This window comes from Schistocerca americana, chromosome X, assembly GCF_021461395.2.
Source record: "Schistocerca americana isolate TAMUIC-IGC-003095 chromosome X, iqSchAmer2.1, whole genome shotgun sequence".
Classification (NCBI taxonomy): Eukaryota; Metazoa; Arthropoda; class Insecta; order Orthoptera; family Acrididae; genus Schistocerca; species Schistocerca americana.
This window is the reverse complement of record NC_060130.1, coordinates 220,015,176-220,034,369: the sequence shown is the minus strand read 5'-3', so window position 1 is coordinate 220,034,369 and position 19,194 is coordinate 220,015,176. Positions and strand designations below refer to the sequence as shown.

General features: G+C 40.7%; 1 protein-coding gene across 1 annotated transcript in view; it reads left to right on the top strand.

The window, feature by feature from the left end:
- Nucleotides 1–19,194, top strand: part of LOC124556461 (glutamate receptor-interacting protein 1) — a 615,250-nt gene that overhangs the window by 495,225 nt on the left and 100,831 nt on the right. Inside the window, exons 11-13 of the mRNA XM_047130411.1 lie at nucleotides 5,823–5,948; nucleotides 14,708–14,863; nucleotides 18,574–18,726. Of these exons, the coding sequence (XP_046986367.1) occupies nucleotides 5,823–5,948; nucleotides 14,708–14,863; nucleotides 18,574–18,726 (435 nt within the window). The remainder of the gene's footprint in view (nucleotides 1–5,822; nucleotides 5,949–14,707; nucleotides 14,864–18,573; nucleotides 18,727–19,194) is intronic.

The following is a 19,194-nucleotide window of genomic DNA, read 5'->3' as shown; positions in this document are numbered from 1 at the left end:
CAAAAACTACGTTCTCAGTATTTACAGCAAGCCCTGCTTTCTATAACTGCCTGAACACTTCCTCCAGATGCGCCAGGTGCTCCTGAATCAAGTTACTGTGTACCACTAAGTTGTCTAAATAATGGTACACAAATTTGAATGTCACATCAGAAAATACAACATCCATCAATTGTGACAGGACAGCAGCCCCTGTTGCCAGCCCAAAGGGTAAACACAGTGACTGGCTTGGATTGTTCATCTAAAGGTATTTGGTTGCAAGCTTTGTGGTAAAAACCAGTGCCCCTCAGAACCACCCAGATTATCAGTGAAGGTCTGGTAAAGGTAACAACCTTAATACCACCTTTTCATTTAATTCCCAATAATCCACTACTGACCAAAATTACTCACTCAGTTTAGGTACCAGAAGTATTGGTGCCATGTACAGTGACTTACAGGGGTGAATGACACCTTTATCTAACATTTTATTTATTTTTTTCTAGTAATATCTTCATCATAGGTGGAGGTAACCTATGCAGTATTGCCTTAACTGGAATGTGGTTCACTAAGTAAATGCCATACTTGAGCATGTGGGTGACCCCCAGTTTCTTTGTTAGCAAATCCGAAAATAGGGAACAAAGAGCTTTGATTTTGTTCCTAACCATGGCATCACCCTCACCATGCTGGCAGAACTTGAACAGAGTTCTCAGTTGAAATTTGAAATAAAATCTCTTCCCAATCTGGAGTTAAGCCCATGTGCACACCACTCAATCCACAGTCCTCCCACCTCTGACCTGGCTGTCACACCACACTCCACCTGCTGCCACACCCTGTACCACATGCTAGCACCATGTGACCTTGTCACACCATTGGGCAGCACAGACAATGAACTCCATCCTTATTGGAGGAGAAAGATATACCGTAAAATAGGCAGACCAGTGCTGACACAGCGCACACCATTACTTTAAATGATTTGTTAATGTTCACGAAATGCTTTAATAAAAGCATCTTTTTAAAATAACTGTAGGAGCATTGAGGAGCACAGGTTTTTTTACTTATGGGATTGCCTTCCTTACTGCCAATTTACTGCCAATGTCATCATTGACAATTTCACAATCTTCTTTTACATTGTAGCTTTACTTCACAATTTCACAGAACTGATATGTGAGCCTTTTTTGTGTCTCATTGCTACTCTTACAAGACCTCAGATTATTTTTGCTTGACTGTGATTTGCATATTTTATTTGTGCAGGTTTCACAATTACTGTCTCTAACTGCTTCCTAATAATTCTTCTTACACTATTTGTTGCTGAACTTCTAGTTTTGATAGATCTTATAGTTTTTGACATGATAGCCTGATTCATCCACAGTGACCCATTTGTAACAGACAATTTTTCACTGGTACAATTAGCTATTAGATACTTTCTCCCACAAATATTATCACTGTTTAACCAGTGATGAAATTCAGATCATGCAGAATTGTCTCTAATTTCAAATGTTGCATGTGATTCGTGGAACATCACTACATGTAGAAAGTTGTTGCATACAGGTATACGAGAAATGTATTCATTCTCAGAAACTATTAAAAATAAATCATATGTCTTCAGGAACAACTGTCAATGTTTCTGTGCTTTGACAAACTTTGATTTTTGAGTTGTGTGTAAATGCAACCACTGTGCCAGCTGTAGTGGCTGAGCAACCGCACGACCGCTATGGTCGCAGGTTTGAATCCTGCCTCAGGCATGGACATGTTTGATGTCCTTAGGATAGTTAGGTTTGCAACCACTGTTATTGGACCAGTATCATTTGTCATTGCTTGTAGAACAAAGAAAATAGATTGTTTAGAGTAATATAGAACCTAGTATTTTTTCATATGTATTCATTTCTTCTTCTATGGTGATCATGTTTTTTTTTAATAATCCATTGTATATATTAAGGTAATTGGGTGGTTGTTAGACTGTATGTCCAATACCCCCCTTCCTGCTCCCACCTCCCACATCCTCCCCCATCCATAAACTATGAGCATTACTGAGGTGAGTTGCTTGGATGCTTTATGATATAGATAGCAATACTGTCAGAGAGCTGTCTGTGGGGAGGCCAGGAAAACATATGGTCCCTGAAGAGAGACAGCAGCTTTTTCAATATTTGTAGGGGCACCAATATGGATGACTGTCTGGACTAGTCTTCTAACATAGCCAAAATGGCCTTGTTATACTAGTACCTCAAATGACTGAAAGCAAGGAAAAATTACAGCCATTGTATTTCCAGAGGACATGCAGCTCTACTAGATGGCTTCATGCTGATAGCACCCTCTTGGGGAAAATATTCCAGATATAAAATAGTCCCTTATTAGAATATCCAGATGGAGACTAATGAGGAGGATGTTGTCATCAGGAGAAAAAAAGTGGCATTCTACATGTCAGACATGGGATGTTAGATCCTGTAACTGGGTAGGTAGGTTACAGAATTTAAAAAGAGAAATGGATAGGGTGAAATAAGATATAGGAGCATCAGTGAAGTGTGTCAGCTAGAACAACTAGACTTCTGGTCATGTGAATACAAGTTTATCAACACAAAATCAAGTAGGGGCAGTGCAGGAGTGAAAATATGGGTAAGCCATTGCAAACAGCATAGTGAATGCATTATTATAGCCAAGGTGGAAACAAAGACAACACCCACTATAGAAGTACAAGTTTATATGGTGAGTCGCTCCATGGATGATGAAGATATATTTGATGAGATAAAAGAAATTATTCAAATTGTTAAGGGAAACAAAAGTTAAATGTAATGTGGTATTTGAAGTTGATAGTAGGAAAAGGAGTAGAAGGAAAAATAGGAGAACATGGACTGGGGGAGAGGACTGAAAGGGGAAACTGCCTGGTAGAATGTTGCACAGAGCATGATTTAATTCTTGCTGATAGTTGACTGAAGTATCATGGAAGAAGGTTATATAAATGGAAGAGACCTAGAGACACTGAAAGGTTTCAGATAGATTATATAGTGGTAAACAGAAACTCTGAAACCAGATTTTAAACTGCAAAATATTTCCAGGGATGCATGGGGACTCTGACTGTAATTTATTGCTTACGAATTGCAGATTAAAACTGGAGAAACTGTAGGAAGGTAGGACCTGGATAAATTGAAAGGATCACTGATAGCGAAATATTTCAGAGAGCATTAGGTGAGGACTGCCTGAAACAGCAGAAAGAAATGCGGCAAAAGCAGACTGGGTGGGTTTGAGTGACGAAATACTAAAGGTGACAGAAGCTCAAATAGGCAAAAATATAAAGGCCCATTGGAAATCTTTGGGCAACACAAAATGCAGCAAATGAAGGGAACACAGGTGTCTAAAAAATTAGGTTGACCAGAAGTGCAAAATGCCAAAGCAGGATTGTCTAGAATAGAAATGAAAGGCTGTAGAAGCCTGCATGACTTACAGAAAGATAGATGCCACCTATAGTAAAATTAAATAAACCTGTGGTGAAAAGAGAGGCAACTGTGTGTATACTAAAAGCACAGATGGCAAGCCAGTACAAAACAAAGAAGGGAAGGCTGAAAGGTGGAATGGATATATAGAAGAGTTATAGAAAGAAAGGAAATGTGAAGACAATTTTATAGAAATAGAAGAGGAAGTAGATGAAGATGGTATGAGAAATATGATACACTTAGAAGAGTTTGACAGAGGACTGAAACACCTAAATCAAAGCCATATACAACATTCCTTTAGAATTATTAAGATCGTTGAGGGAGCCATGTTGACACTATTCTGTATCATATGTAAGATATGTAGGGTGAACATTAATAAAACCAACTAACTGCAGGGACAGATTCCTGTCTGGAAATGGAGGAAGAAAGGTCCTGTGAGCATGTGTCCAGAAGTGCATCGTTGCCATGGTAGATGGCGCTGACGCTGGCCAGTGAAAGTTTCTCTGACTACATGCCATGTCTCCTTCTGTGTTGTAGCCTGTGCGACTGACACACTGTACTGTAGGCATCAGAAATGGTCCAATATTCATGTTGGGAACAAGCTGACAGAATCGTACTTTGACTTACATCATGTTGGTGGACCAGTTGTCTGGAGCTCCTACTAGGGTTTGTCTCAACATCCTGTTGAACCTGGTCCTCCAAATCTGCCGTATGGTCAGTCCAGCACCTCCCTGCACATTTGTCTGTCTGAAAGGACCCATGGTCACACAAATGCCCAAAAAGGGCTTGAAATGCTATGTGATGCAGTTGGTGTCTGTCAGGGTACTCGTTTTGGTATAGCTGTGCTGCCTCTTGACCATTTCCATCTACTTGGCCATACACAAAGACAGTCTTAGTTTGTTCCTGACAGGAATACTGGATAATTCTTCTGATTACAGTATGATGCATCAATCATACAGCCTTCAACACACAAGGAACACAGAGCATGTCGTCAGAGGAAGTTTAATTCATCAGTGTCATCTACTGTTGCAACAGTGCATTTCCAGACACAAGTTCATAGGACCTTTTTGCCTCCATTTCCAGTCAGAAATCTGTCACTGCATTCTGTCAGTTCTATTAATGGTCACCCTGTATAGAACAAGCAAAATATCCTTTTACTTCAAGAAGAATGTAATAATGCCTATTCCACAGAAATCAGGTGCTGGCAGGTGCAAATATTATTGAATCAGCAGTTTAATAAGTCGTGGCTGCAAATTACTGGCTATAATAATTTACAGTATAATTGAAAAACTGGTAAAAGTGAACATCAGATAAGGAGAGAATTGAAGCTTTTGAAATGTGGTGCTGAAGAAGAATGTTAGAGATGATATCGGTAGATCAAATGACTAATGAGGAGGTGCATAACTGATTGGTAAGGAATGAAATTTGTGGCACAACTTGAGTGAAAGAAGGGACCAATTGATCAGACACATCCTGAGGCATCAATGAACTGTCAACTTGCTAGTGTAAGAGAGTTATGGATGTGGGAGTTAAGACTGTAGAGGGAGACCACAATCTGAGTATAGCAATCAGGTTCAAATGTCTATAAGCTGCAGTAGTTATGCAGAGGTGAAGGGCCTTGCACAAAAAAGACTAGTTTAGAGGGATGCATGGAACCAGTTTTTAGACTGATGACCATGACAACATGTACACCTAATTCTGGATTTACGCATTACTAAATGTATTGGATTTTCCATTCTAAAGATAAAATAATATTTCAGGCAAAGCTAAAGGTGTGAATGTTGACATCCCTTTACAGAGATATGAAGGATAAGATGTTTATAGCTTTTTTATTGTAAGGATTTCGATTGCCTACAGTTTTATATTGCTTGCCTAAGGTTTTATTTGCAGTAGCAGATTGTTGCTCTAGATTGAAATTTCTGTACTACCACTTTTTTAATAGTTTTGGTATATTTTTTGCTATGTTTCTGACTCAAATTAAAGTTTATTGTTGCTGCATTTTGTTGATTTTTTTTTTATTGCATTGACAGTATGAGTACTTCAAAACTCTTTCTCACCTTCAGACTGCATTAGACAGAAAACATTGTAACTGTATATAAGGCCACCTGAAAAGAAAACTGTTGCTTTTAAAATGTTGAAGCATCTGTTAATGCTGATTGTTCATAATAATTAGTGTTTAAGAACTCTAGTATTTTGTATTTGTTGCTTACAGGAATTTTTATTATGTGTCAGATCTAGCATCAATTACATTAAATTATGTAAACACAGTAATTTTCTGTAATGACATTAAACTAATGGGATTCAGATCATGTTTCCTGTTAGATAAAATGTTTCCTGTTAGATAAAACAGTTTTTATTGTTATGAATCTTACGTCTGTTATGTGTAGTACAGTTCAGAAAGAGAATAATGATTGTTGTCAGATATTGCAGACACCAAGAGCGTTGTTTACACTGTTGAGTTAGTGAGACATGGAGGACCTCTTGGAATAACTATAGCTGGCAGTGAAGAGCCGCTTGATCCAATAACAATATCTGCCCTTAGTGCTGGTGAGTGACACAGCTCCTGATTTCCTTACTTCATTAATTGTGTTATCAGTGAAACAATATGTCCCTCTTATCTGAACATGTGTCAAACATGATGTGTTGCAAGATTTGCATATCTTTTGATGTTCAGTAGTAGCTCAGATTAGAAATAATTTGGCCTACTCTATTACCTTACTTTATAATGCAGTTCTTGTCCAATGTGGCTTTGTCAGACTATGTGAAGATGCAAAGGCTTACTAACCTTGACATTACAAATCTTACTGAAGTTCTGTTTACTAGTGATACTATGTTGATTGTTTGAAAATACAAATAACTTCGTTATTGTTTAATGCTTTTTTATTGCCTTAGTCTGTTTAAGTGATTACAGTATGCATGCTCATGCAAGCACATGTACGCTTTTGTGTACACCCACCCATTTACACACTGACAGATGTACACATGCTCTTCAAAATTCCCATCTCTGTCATACATAAACTGCTCAAAAAGCTTTTGCACTACCCTCATGTTTACATAGTGGCCCCCACCCCCTCCCCTTCCCCACTGAAGATCAGTAGTTTGCTGTATCTCCAGCTATGACCGGGATGATACACTTTGGGTTTTCACTGTTCGGTGTGCCAACATTCCACAAAGGTTGATTTCAACCTTAAATCAAGTACATGTTGTCACTTTAGGGCTAGAAGGGTTGTTTGCATGGGAAGCTGCCTGTGAGATTGGTATACACAACAGCAATATCATTCAAATACTCAACTGTCATTGTGAGACATAAAATACTGAAGTGCTTTCTCTGGTGACAACACCAGCACATTACTAATATCTGCAGATGAACTGCACACTACCTTTTCAGTGGCAGATGGGAGGGCTGTGTCAACCTTTACTGTATGTAGCTGGCTCCACACAATCAATTTATCCTACACACATCCATCATAAACAATGGTACAAACCTCCCACCACTGTGATGTATGAAGAAAGTGGGTAAGGGATCATCCAGGATTGAAATTCGATCAATGGCATTAATTTCTCATCATTGATGAGTGCAAATGTCTATAATCATCGAAGAGTGGAGGTGGGCAGACCAATGTATATCTCAGAAATCTATAGATGTTAGCTGCTTCTCATCACTGTCAAGGATAATTTGAGGGTTATGCAGTACTGTATTAATTTTTCAGCCTTACAGCCAACATTTAGCAGAGGAGTTTTTCTTTCGAGATGATAATACGTGAAAACAGAACACCCACTTCAAGAACACCTTACTCCAAAGGCAGGATTCAACTTAATATGAAATGTACACTTTGTTATAAAAAGTATCTGGACACCCCCAAAAACACACGGTTTTCATATTAGGTGCATTGTGCTGCCACCTACTGCCATGTACTCCATATCAGCGACCTCAGTAGTCATTAGACATCGTGAGAGAGCAGAATGGGGTGCTCCGCAGAACTCGCGGACTTCAAACGTGGTCAGGTGACTGGGTGTCACATGTGTCATACATCTGTATCCAAGATTTCCACACTCATAAACATCCCTGGGTCCACTGTTTCTGATGTGATAGTGAAGTGGAAATGCGAAGGGACATGTACAGCACAAAAGCGTACAGGCTGACCTTGTCTGTTGACTGACAGAGACCACCCACAGTTGAAGAGGTTCTTAATATGTAATAGGCAGACATCTATCCAGACCATCACACAGGAATTCCAAACTGCATCAGGATCCACTGCAAGTACTATGACAGTTAAGCGGGAGGTGAGAAAACTTGGATTTCATGGTCGAGGGACTGCTCATAAGCCATATCTCATGCCAGTAAATGCCAGATGACACCTCGCTTGGTGTAAGGAGCATAAACATTGTATGATTGAACAGTGGAAAATGGTTGTGTGGAGTGACAAATAAAGGTACACAATGTGGCGATCTGATGGCAAGGTGTGGGTATGACAAATGCCCGGTGACTGTCATCTGCCAGTGTGTGTAGTGCCAACAGTAAAATTCGGAGGTGGTGGTGTTATGGTGTGGTCGTGTTTTTCATGGAGGGGGTTTGCACCCCATAAAGGTTTGCGTGGCACTATCACAGAACAGGCCTACATTGATGTTTTAAGCACATTCATGCTTACCACTGTTGAAAAGCAATTCAGGGATGGCGATTGCATCTTTCAACATAATCGAGCACCTGTTAATAATGCACAGCCTGTGGCAGAGTCTTTACATGACAATAACATCCCTGTGATGGACTGGTCTGCACAGAGTCCTCACCTGAATCCGATAGAACACTTTTGGGATGTTTTGGAATGCCCACATGGTGCCAGGCCTCACCGACTGACATTAATACCTCTCCTTAGTGCAGCACTCTGTGAAGAATGGGCTGCCATTCCCTGAGAAACCTTCCAGCAAGTGATTGAACATATGCCTGCAAGAGTGGAAACAGTCATCAAGGCTAAGGGTGGGCCAACATCATATTGAATTCCAGCATTACCAATGGAGGGCGCCACGAATTTGTTAGTTATTTTCAGCCAGATGTCCAGATACTTTTGATCACATAGTGTAGCATGCTTAATTCAACCATGGGCATGCCGTTGACACCTCTCACTAAGCCTTTATCATAACTACCAAAAATTGTCAACACAAAGGAATTAATGATATTTAGCTGCTAGTGGCCATTGATTTATATTAACGAGGAGGTTGAAAATTTGTGCCAGACCAGGATTTGAACCTTGGTCTCCTATTCACTAGGCAGATGCTCTGAGCACTAAGCCATCCAGATACAATGGTCATCACAACTGCATGCACCAACTAAGTATGACTCCTGTCAGACCCAAATTCCAACTTATCCACAGAGTACTAATATAGTGCCCCTTCCCACTATCCTCATTACTCGCAGCATTTCACTGATTATCATAAGAGTTTGAGTCGAAACAGACACCAGACATATAATTAAGGTGAGGTTGGCTAGTGATTCCTTCTGTGCAAATGTACACCATGCATTAACTCTTACAGGAATTGGTGGGACACTGTGAGTAATGAGTATATTGGGCAGGGGTACTACATCAGTAGTATGTGGATACGTTGAGAGTTTTGGTCTGATGGGAGGCATGCTAGGGTAGTCTGTGCAGTTGTGATGATCACTGTGTGTGAATGGCTTAGTGAACAGAGCATCTGCATAGTGACCAGGAGATGAGGGTTCAAATCCCAGTCTGGCACAAATTTTCAACTTCCCCCACTGATATAAATCAATGCTCACTAGCAGATAAGTGTCATTAATTCCTCTGTGTCTTGATTTACAATGGCTGCAGGATCAGAATGGTGTCTGTTCTTTTGAACATGTCTGGAAAAGCAAGTACCACATATATAATAAAAGTAAGACTGGCTAATGATCCCTTCAGTGCAGATGCACACTATGCATGAACTCTTTCAGGAACTGATGAAACACTGTGAGTAATGAGGATAATGGGTAGGGGCACTATGTCAGTAGTGTGTGCATTAGTTGAAAATTTGGGTGCAACAGGAGGCATGCTTGGGTAGTCTGTGTGTTGTGTTTGCAGAAGCCAACACCGTGTTATGAGAGGAGGACGAAATGCACACGTTTTAGCTCACGCAGGCTGGCGTGAGGAGGGATGGACTATACTGACGTGAGGTCTGGAACATGACAAGGGATTAGAATTCAGAAAGTGGATGCAATTAGTTTGATACTTAACTTTAATCCATCAATGATGAATGTCGCTCTTGATGGTACATGATTCACAATATTATCTGTTCATAATACATTCTTGAAGTAATTATAGTAACTGAATATGGCGCCTTGCTTAGTTGTAGCTAATGATGTAGCTGAAGGCTATGCTAAACTGTCGTCTCTGCAAATGAGAGCGTATGTAGGCATGAACCATCGCTAGCAAAGTCGGCTGTACAACTGGGGTGAGTGCTAGGGAGTCTCTCTAGACTAGACCTGCTGTGTGGCGGCACTCTGTCTGCAATCACTGATAGTGGCGACAAGCGGGTCCGACATATACTAACGAACCGCGGCCAATTTAAAAGCTACCACCTTCAAGTGTGGTGTCTGGTGGTGACACCACACTGTGCAGTTGTGTTGACCACATTGTATGCATGGCTTAAAGGTCAAAGTAGTTACCTAGTGAGCAGGATACTCAGGTTTGAATTCTGGTCCAGAACAGACTTTTAACTTTCCCCATTGATGTAAATCAATGTCCACTAGGAGTTAAATGTCATAAATTCCTTTGTGTCTTGATTCATAATGGCTACAGGATCAAAATGGAGTCTGTCCTTCTGGAAAGAACAGACACCATATATGTCAAAAGTGCAGTTTAAGCACCAACACCTAGTCACTTCTGAAAACTAACTGTTCCTGATTCAGTGTAATTAATTGGTTAATCTCAAAACTCCATACCTCAAAAGTTATTAATTAAGATCCAGTCTAAAGGAACCATCCATTTTTGAACCATCTTGTGTTTCTAAAATCTATTTTGATAATATTACAGCCCAAACTTTTCTGATCACAGTGATGTTCATAGATTTCCCATTTCTTGGAGTTACGGAAAAGATTCAAAATTTAACCTTTTATTAAACATATACTTATATGGACCTGCAGCCATCTAGAACGAAATTAGAATTATATATTAATACCTTCAGTTGCTGATGGGCATTGACATATATCAACGGGGACAGGTGAAAATGTGTGCCCCGACTGGGACTCAAACCCGGGATCTCCTGCTTACATGGCAGAAACTCTAACCATCTGAGCCACAGAGGGCACAGAGGATAGTGTGACTGCAGGGACTATCTAGCACACACCTCCCGCGAGACCCACATTCTCACCTTGTATGTCCACACACTACATTCTTAGTGTCCATACCCAACACACTCATTACTCGTGGAAGACATTCTTACCAAGTCCCGTAAGAGTTCGGGTAATATGTGAGCATCCACACAGAAGAAGGGGGTCATGGTCAGTATTGCCAGAACTATACACTTATATGGATATGGTGTCTGTTCTTTTGGACATGTCCGAAAGAACAGACACCATTGATGACCTGCACCTGTCTAGAAGGAAATTAGAATTATATATTAATACCTTCAGCTGCTGACGGGCGTTAATACATATCAATGGGGGCAGGTGAAAATGTGGCTCCTACCAGGACTCGAACCCACGATCTCCTGCTTACATGGCAGATGCTCTATCCATCTGAGCCACCAAGGGCACAGAGGATAGTGTGACTACAGGGACTACCTCGCGCATGCCTCTCGCGAGACCCACATTCTCACCTTATATGTCTACACACTACACTCGTAATGTCCCTACCCTACACACTCATTACTTGTGGAAGACATTCTTACCAAGAGTTTGGGGTAATATGTGTGCATCCACACAGGAGATGAAGGTCATAGCCTGTATTGCCAGAACTACATACTTATATTGATATGTCAGAAAGAACAGATGCCACATCCTTATAAGTATATAGTTCTGGCAATACTGGCCATGACCTTCTCCTTCTGTGTGGATACACACATATTACCCAAACTCTTACGGGATGTGGTAAGAATGTCTTCCACGAGTAATGAGTGTGTTGGGTAGGAACACTATGAATGTAGTGTGTGGACATATAAGATGAGAATGTGGTTCTTGCAGGAGGTGTACACGAGATAGTCCTTGCAGTCACACTATCCTCTGTGCCCTTGGTGGCTCAGATGGTTAGAGCATCTGCCATGTAAGCAGGATGTTGTGGGTTGGCAGGAGAGCCAACACCGGGTTACGAGAGGAAGCCGAAAAGCACGCGTTTTAGCTCTCGCAGGCTGGCGTGAGGTCTGGAACAGGACAAGGAAATTAGAATTTAGAAAAATGGACATAGCTGGTGGAATACTTAACTTTAATCCATTAATGGTGAATGTCGGTCTTGACAGTACATTATAACAGTATCAATAGTAACTGGTACTGGCGCCTTGCTAGGTCGTAGCAAATGACATAGCTGAAGGTTATGCTAACTATCGTCTCGGCAAATGAGAGCGTATTTTGTCAGTGAACCATTGCTAGCAAAGTCGGTTGTACAACTGGGGCGAGTGCTAGGAAGTCTCTCTAGACCTGCCGTGTCTGCAATCACTGATAGTGGCGACACGCGGGTCCAACGTATACTAACAGACTGCGGCCGATTTAAAGGCTACCACCTAGCAAGTGTGGTGTCTGGCGGTGACACCACACAGGAGATCCTGGGTTTGAGTCCCAGTCTGGACACACATTTCCACCTGTCCCCGTTTGTATATATCAGTGCCCATCAGCAGCTGAAGGTATTAATATATAATTCTAATTTTATTAAACAGGTTATAAATGGCAGCTCTATTGAATGCCAGAAAAGTTTTATTTCACATCATATTACAATATCAAAAACGTAGTGCCTTGTCTTTTTGAAAAACACCAGGATACAAAAAATGTGATAAATAAAACAATGAAAAATCCTGGATGGAATAACGCCAATATTATGATAAGGACAGATTGCTGGTCACCATATAGAGGAGATAGTGATTCACAGACAGGCACAACAAAGACTGCTATACACTTGAGCTTTTTGGCAAAAGGCCTTCTGAAGTTTCACACGAGCACAACTTGCACACACGCAGGCATGCCCACTGTCTCTATCTACTACTGAGGTTGGACAGCATACAACAACTGTGCCTGATAGGGGAAGCAATCTGTGGGTGGTCAGGGTAAGAGGCTGGCGGGGTTGGGGGTGGGGGGGGGGGGGGGGGGGGGGGAGAGATAGCTGTTTTGGGAGGGGGTGGGTGGATGATAAGCTGCAGTGACAGTCAGTGCAGTCATATAGCTTTGTGCTGCGCATGGGCGAGGAGGTTGATACAGTGTGGCTCATAAGTCAGGGTATGTGCATTTTGGAAGGTGACAAGCAAAATACAGGAAAGTAGAGAAAGAAAAGCCTCTAGACAAAATTGAATGATGGAAAATCCATGATGGAATTACAACAATATTATGAAAAAGATAGATCGCTACTCACCATATAGAGGAGACACTGAGTTGTAGAGTGGCACAACAAAAGAGTAGCTATACATTTGAGCTCTCAGCCAAAAGGCCTTCTTCTAAATTAATGTCTCCTTTACATGATGAGTAGCAATTTCCATAATATTGTCATTATTCCAACCTGGATTTTCCATTGTTTGATTTTGCCTAGAGATTTTTCTTCCATCCTACAACCCAGTGCTGTTTTGGAATTACTTTATTCAGAGTCCATCCTTCTCTTTCTCTTTGTTCCTGCATTTTATCTCTCATGTTCCAAACTGCACACACTCTTACTTATGAGCTGTGTGATCACACTGATCATTGGAGCAGTACCTTACATCCAACAGCTATCCCCCCCCCCCCCCTTTCCCTCTACCCTGCTATCCCTCCCCTCCCCACCCCAGCCTCTTACACCCACCACCCACAGATAGCTTCTCCCAACAGGTGTAGTTGCTGTTTGCAATCCGACTTCAATGGTCAGAGAAGGTGGTCATGTGTGTGTGAGTTGTGCTTGTGTGAATGTGTGGGTGTTTTCTACTTTAGAATAAGGCCTATAAGCTCAAATGTATATCAGACTTTTTGTTGTTCCTGTCTGTGACTCAACACCTACTCCACATGGTGAGTAGCAATTATCATTTTCATAATATTGTTGTTGGTACATGAAATGATTAGTCACAAAAATACAGCATGGTTGACTCTATATTCACTCTTTATTATTATTATTATCATTATCATTATTATTATTCTGTTTATCCATTTCTTGTAACTGACAAAAGAAATGTGAAGTTGCAAGCTGCTGCAAAAAGGTGAGGGTGGAAAGGGCAATCGGCCAGCCTATTCATGAGAGCACTGGTTATGTTACTAACAGTGGCAAAACACTATTTGAACATTGTTAAGTGTGTCATGTAGGAATACTATAGAAATAATCAGAGACTGAACTAATATCATTGCACATGTATTTAAGCAAGTATTCAGTATTTATTCACATTTACCCCAAGACTCATTTTTTGAATTGCAACTGGTATTATCAACATTATGTATGTTTTGTGAGAATAAACTGAACATACATAGTATTATCATGTGCCAGTGTTTTCAATTGCCACTAATACAGTTCCATATTCTGATGCACCACTACTATTAAAGTTTCAGCCTTTGTTGGTTACAAAAGGAGAAGCTTGACATGGTAGGATATGAGGAAAAGGCAAATATAAAAATGATTCAAATACAGTAGCCTTCGATATCTGTTGACATATACACAACTGAGTACAACTGGTACCAGCTGAAACCTGCAGTACGTAGTTGCTGGAAACATGCCTCACACACTTGATGACCTCAGATGGCCCACCATTGAAGAGTGGAGCTAGTTGGAGCAGCAACATCATGAGCACTTTGTGGACAGTGTTCTAAGAATCGAGCAAGCATGTTACAGTGAATGGGGTGGAGCAACAAAGTATTCAATGCTACACATCACCATATTTTTATTTCACAAATATGCAGAGACCTACAATTCCAAAGAGATTGTTTTTATTTTGGTTATTGCTTTTATTGCATAGTAATATTATTTTTATGGCCCTTCATATCACAATACTCATAAAGCATCCCTGAACAACCACCAAAATTCTTTCAGTTGAGTTTGGGTTCTCTCCTTGTATAAATTTGTATATTGTTGTGCAGTAACTTTTATTACATGTTACTCCACATTACTGAAAGATATGTTCATCCTGGATTGACTTTTGCATTACTTCATTTATGTTGGTAGGTGGCCTAGCACAACAAACAGGAGCATTGCATGTTGGTGACCGTTTATTAGCCATCAATGGTCAGTCACTACAAGGGAAACCACTATCAGAAGGAATTGCCCTTCTTCAGAGTTCTGGAGATACTGTGACTCTGAAAGTGGAAAGGAGTATTACGCGTAAGTGAGCATGTTGAATCCAATGTCAAGCTATGAAGTTAAATAGACTATTTCTTTTATAAAAAAAGACAAAATAGTTAGTTTGTGTTACAAATACTCAGTAACACATATTTAATTTAATCAAAGTATTGTTACTTACAGAGAAAAAATGTCAGTACTTGTGTAGTAAAGAAGTAGCAATCTGAAATAAAACCTGGTATAGCACATTAAATAGTATGTTGGTATCCAATTAATAGTGAAATTTCAGTTTTAATGCTATAGTGCACTGAACTGGATTTCTTCTCTAAATTTTTATTGCTTCAAGCTAACAAGTTAAAGAAACATGGACCCATCTACTGGAGAGCCTTTAATAAATATCATGTTAATCCTGATGAACTACATTTTTTAAGTGACTAGATGTCCCATTAATTACAAGGTCACTACAAAATATAAACTCAGTTTGGACAAGAATGGGGTGGAATCACAGTCATAATCTTTCAAAGAAGTCATCCTGGCATACATGATCTAGGAAAATCACATAAAACCAAAAACAAGATGGCAGAACTCCTCTCAAACACAGCCTCATTTGTTAGCACTGGAACTGCTTTGAAGTCCTGTATTCACTTGGCAAGCTGGTAAACTATGTAGAAAATATTATTTATTTTCCCTAGGAATATAGGAGTTATTGACACCATTTGTCTGTGATATGATTTCTTCTGTTGTCCAAAAATTTTTATCATCCCTAAAATACACTCCTGGAAATTGAAATAAGAACACCGTGAATTCATTGTCCCAGGAAGGTGAAACTTTATTGACACATTCCTGGGGTCAGATACATCACATGATCACACTGACAGAACCACAGGCACATAGACACAGGCAACAGAGCATGCACAATGTCGGCACTAGTACAGTGTATATCCACCTTTCGCAGCAATGCAGGCTGCTATTCTCCCATGGAGACGATCGTAGAGATGCTGGATGTAGTCCTGTGGAACGGCTTGCCATGCCATTTCCACCTGGCGCCTCAGTTGGACCAGCGTTCGTGCTGGACGTGCAGACCGCGTGAGACGACGCTTCATCCAGTCCCAAACATGCTCAATGGGGGACAGATCCGGAGATCTTGCTGGCCAGGGAAGCTGACTTACACCTTCTAGAGCACGTTGGGTGGCACGGGATACATGCGGACGTGCATTGTCCTGTTGGAACAGCAAGTTCCCTTGCCGGTCTAGGAATGGTAGAACGATGGGTTCGATGACGGTTTGGATGTACCGTGCACTATTCAGTGTCCCCTCGACGATCACCAGTGGTGTACGGCCAGTGTAGGAGATCGCTCCCCACACCATGATGCCAGGTGTTGGCCCTGTGTGCCTCGGTCGTATGCAGTCCTGATTGTGGCGCTCACCTGCACGGCGCCAAACACGCATACGACTATCATTGGCACCAAGGCAGAAGCGACTCTCATCGCTGAAGATGACACGTCTCCATACGTCCCTCCATTCACGCCTGTCGCGACACCACTGGAGGCGGGCTGCACGATGTTGGGGCGTGAGCGGAAGACGGCCTAACGGTGTGCGGGACCGTAGCCCAGCTTCATGGAGACGGTTGCGAATGGTCCTCGCCGATACCCCAGGAGCAACAGTGTCCCTAATTTGCTGGGAAGTGGCGGTGCGGTCCCCTACGGCACTGCGTAGGATCCTACGGTCTTGGCGTGCATCCGTGCGTCGCTGCGGTCCGGTCCCAGGTCGACGGGCACGTGCACCTTCCGCCGACCACTGGCGACAACATCGATGTACTGTGGAGACCTCACGCCCCACGTGTTGAGCAATTCGGCGGTACGTCCACCCGGCCTCCCGCATGCCCACTATACGCCCTCGCTCAAAGTCCGTCAACTGCACATACGGTTCACGTCCACGCTGTCGCGGCATGCTACCAGTGTTTAAGACTGCGATGGAGCTCCGTATGCCACGGCAAACTGGCTGACACTGACGGCGGCGGTGCACAAATGCTGCGCAGCTAGCGCCATTCGACGGCCAACACCGCGGTTCCTGGTGTGTCCGCTGTGCCGTGCGTGTGATCATTGCTTGTACAGCCCTCTCGCAGTGTCCGGAGCAAGTATGGTGGGTCTGACACACCGGTGTCAATGTGTTCTTTTTTCCATTTCCAGGAGTGTACATTCCTGCTTTACAGTAATTTCATCAGGATTTCAGTTATTGGAGTTATTGCTATCATTCCATCAAATGTATAGCCGTAACATAATGTAATGTTTTTTATGTTATCTTCACACAAATACAGTACTACTGTTTGCTTTCAATCAAATGGCATTAGTTACGAGTAACGTTCCATGTTCACATGGTGTCACTGTATGGTGTTTCAGACTTGATTCTGTTTGATAAAATATTTGTTGTACAGAGCTAAAATGACTGTATGTGAGGTTCAGTAGTTTGATTCACAAGATAACGACTTTGTAAATAAGTTTTCTTACATTGTAAATAAGAACATGTTCTGCTGAATGATGGTGAGCAGTTAAAAGTGTAGGCTCAGTCAAGGCTATTACACATAAATGTGACTTAAGTAATCAGAACAATTCCAAATGAGCCATCACAAATCAACTCAAACTAATATTTGTCATTCTTATGAAAATCTTCATGGGCTATCCTATAATGCAGTAGGAATAAGACCTCTCAAACAAATCAGTCACAGAGAATCTGATTTAATCAGCATCTCAGGATTGTAACAAAAATGAGATGTTGCACTTTCTACAAGAGTATTCACCACAATGGAATTGTAATAATTAAAAATAATGCACTGGATTCAGTCTTAAATCTAATTGGAACAATTTGTTAATTTATATGTAGCCTGACAGAAGTGGAGAGAAACAAGTTACAAGTTACAGCTTTGAGCTGATCTACTTTACATGCTGGAATAGGTACATCAGAACAATATTAGTAAAAGAGTAAATTAATTACTTTTGAATACATTATGGGAGTGACAGTGATCAATTTGTTACAAATATTTACTATTAAAAATAATCTTGATCACAATTTATTTATTACGGTGACTGGTTTCGAGCGATTGTGATCAAGATTTTTTTTAATAGTAAAAAAGAGTAGATTGCTACTCATCATAGAGATAATCTATTGAGTTGCAGACACGTACAACAAAAAGACTGTTATACTTTATGGCTTTGGCCATAGCCTTCTTCAGCAAAAAAAGCGCACAAATTTTCTTGTGCCTGTCTGTAACTCCACAACTCATGTATACAGTGAGAAGCAATCTATCCTTTTCCTAATATTGTTGACCTTCCAACATGGAGTATCCATTGTTAGAAGAGAATTCTCTTTGCATGTAGTTGCTCAGATACAAATCCCAGACTAGTGCAAAATTTTAATATCTCATAGGTGTTAATAGTGATTTTTATTTTGATTATTTGGATTTATTTGTCTATTAGCCCACAGATCTAGAATCTACAGATGTAGTGAGTATCTATCTGTAAATATGCATTGTAAAATATTAAAGCAAATAAACAGAACTGCTTGCTAATGATGACAAAATTTCAAGTCACATTTAACAGATGGTTCATTTCAAGCACCTAAACTTATACATAGAGCCAGATAATTTATTTTTAAAAGTTTTCTACAACTATTTTAGGAGCATTATTTTTATCAATGTAATACAAAATAATTGTTTACCTGTTGGTTAAAATAGTAATATATAGAATACTTTTTCAGAAATTCCTCTTATTGAAATTCAAGCAGAAGGTTTGATCCATGGAAGACAGTTTTGTTCAGCTTTGCCATCTGTTGATAGTGCAGTGGCATCATGGGAAAGTAGTATAAGAGGCAACACTCCTCCTCAGACTGCACACGATGACTACTGTGGAGGTAAATGGGAGTGTTACAGTTTAACAAATTATTTATATCATTTAAAAAGTTCAGTTTCTCCCTCTCCTATTTTAATGTTATATTACATTAATTATTATAGATAGGGCTGGCAGGTTGATAGACACACAAACATACACACGAAATTCAAGCTTTCGCAACAAACTGTTGCCTCATCAGGAAAGAGTAAGTCTTTCCGCTCCCGGGATTGGAATGACTCCTTACCCTCTCCCTTAAAACCCACATCCTTTCGTCTTTCCCTCTCCTTCCCTCTTTCCTGATGAGGCAACAGTTTGTTGCGAAGGCTTGAATTTCGTGTGTATGTTTGTGTTTGTTTGTGTGTCTATCGACCTGCCAGCACTTTCGTTCGGTAAGTCACATCACCTGTGTTTTTAGATATATTTTTCCCACATGGAATGTTTCCCTCTATTATATTCAATTATTATAGATAGGGATTGAGATGGAGTTGAA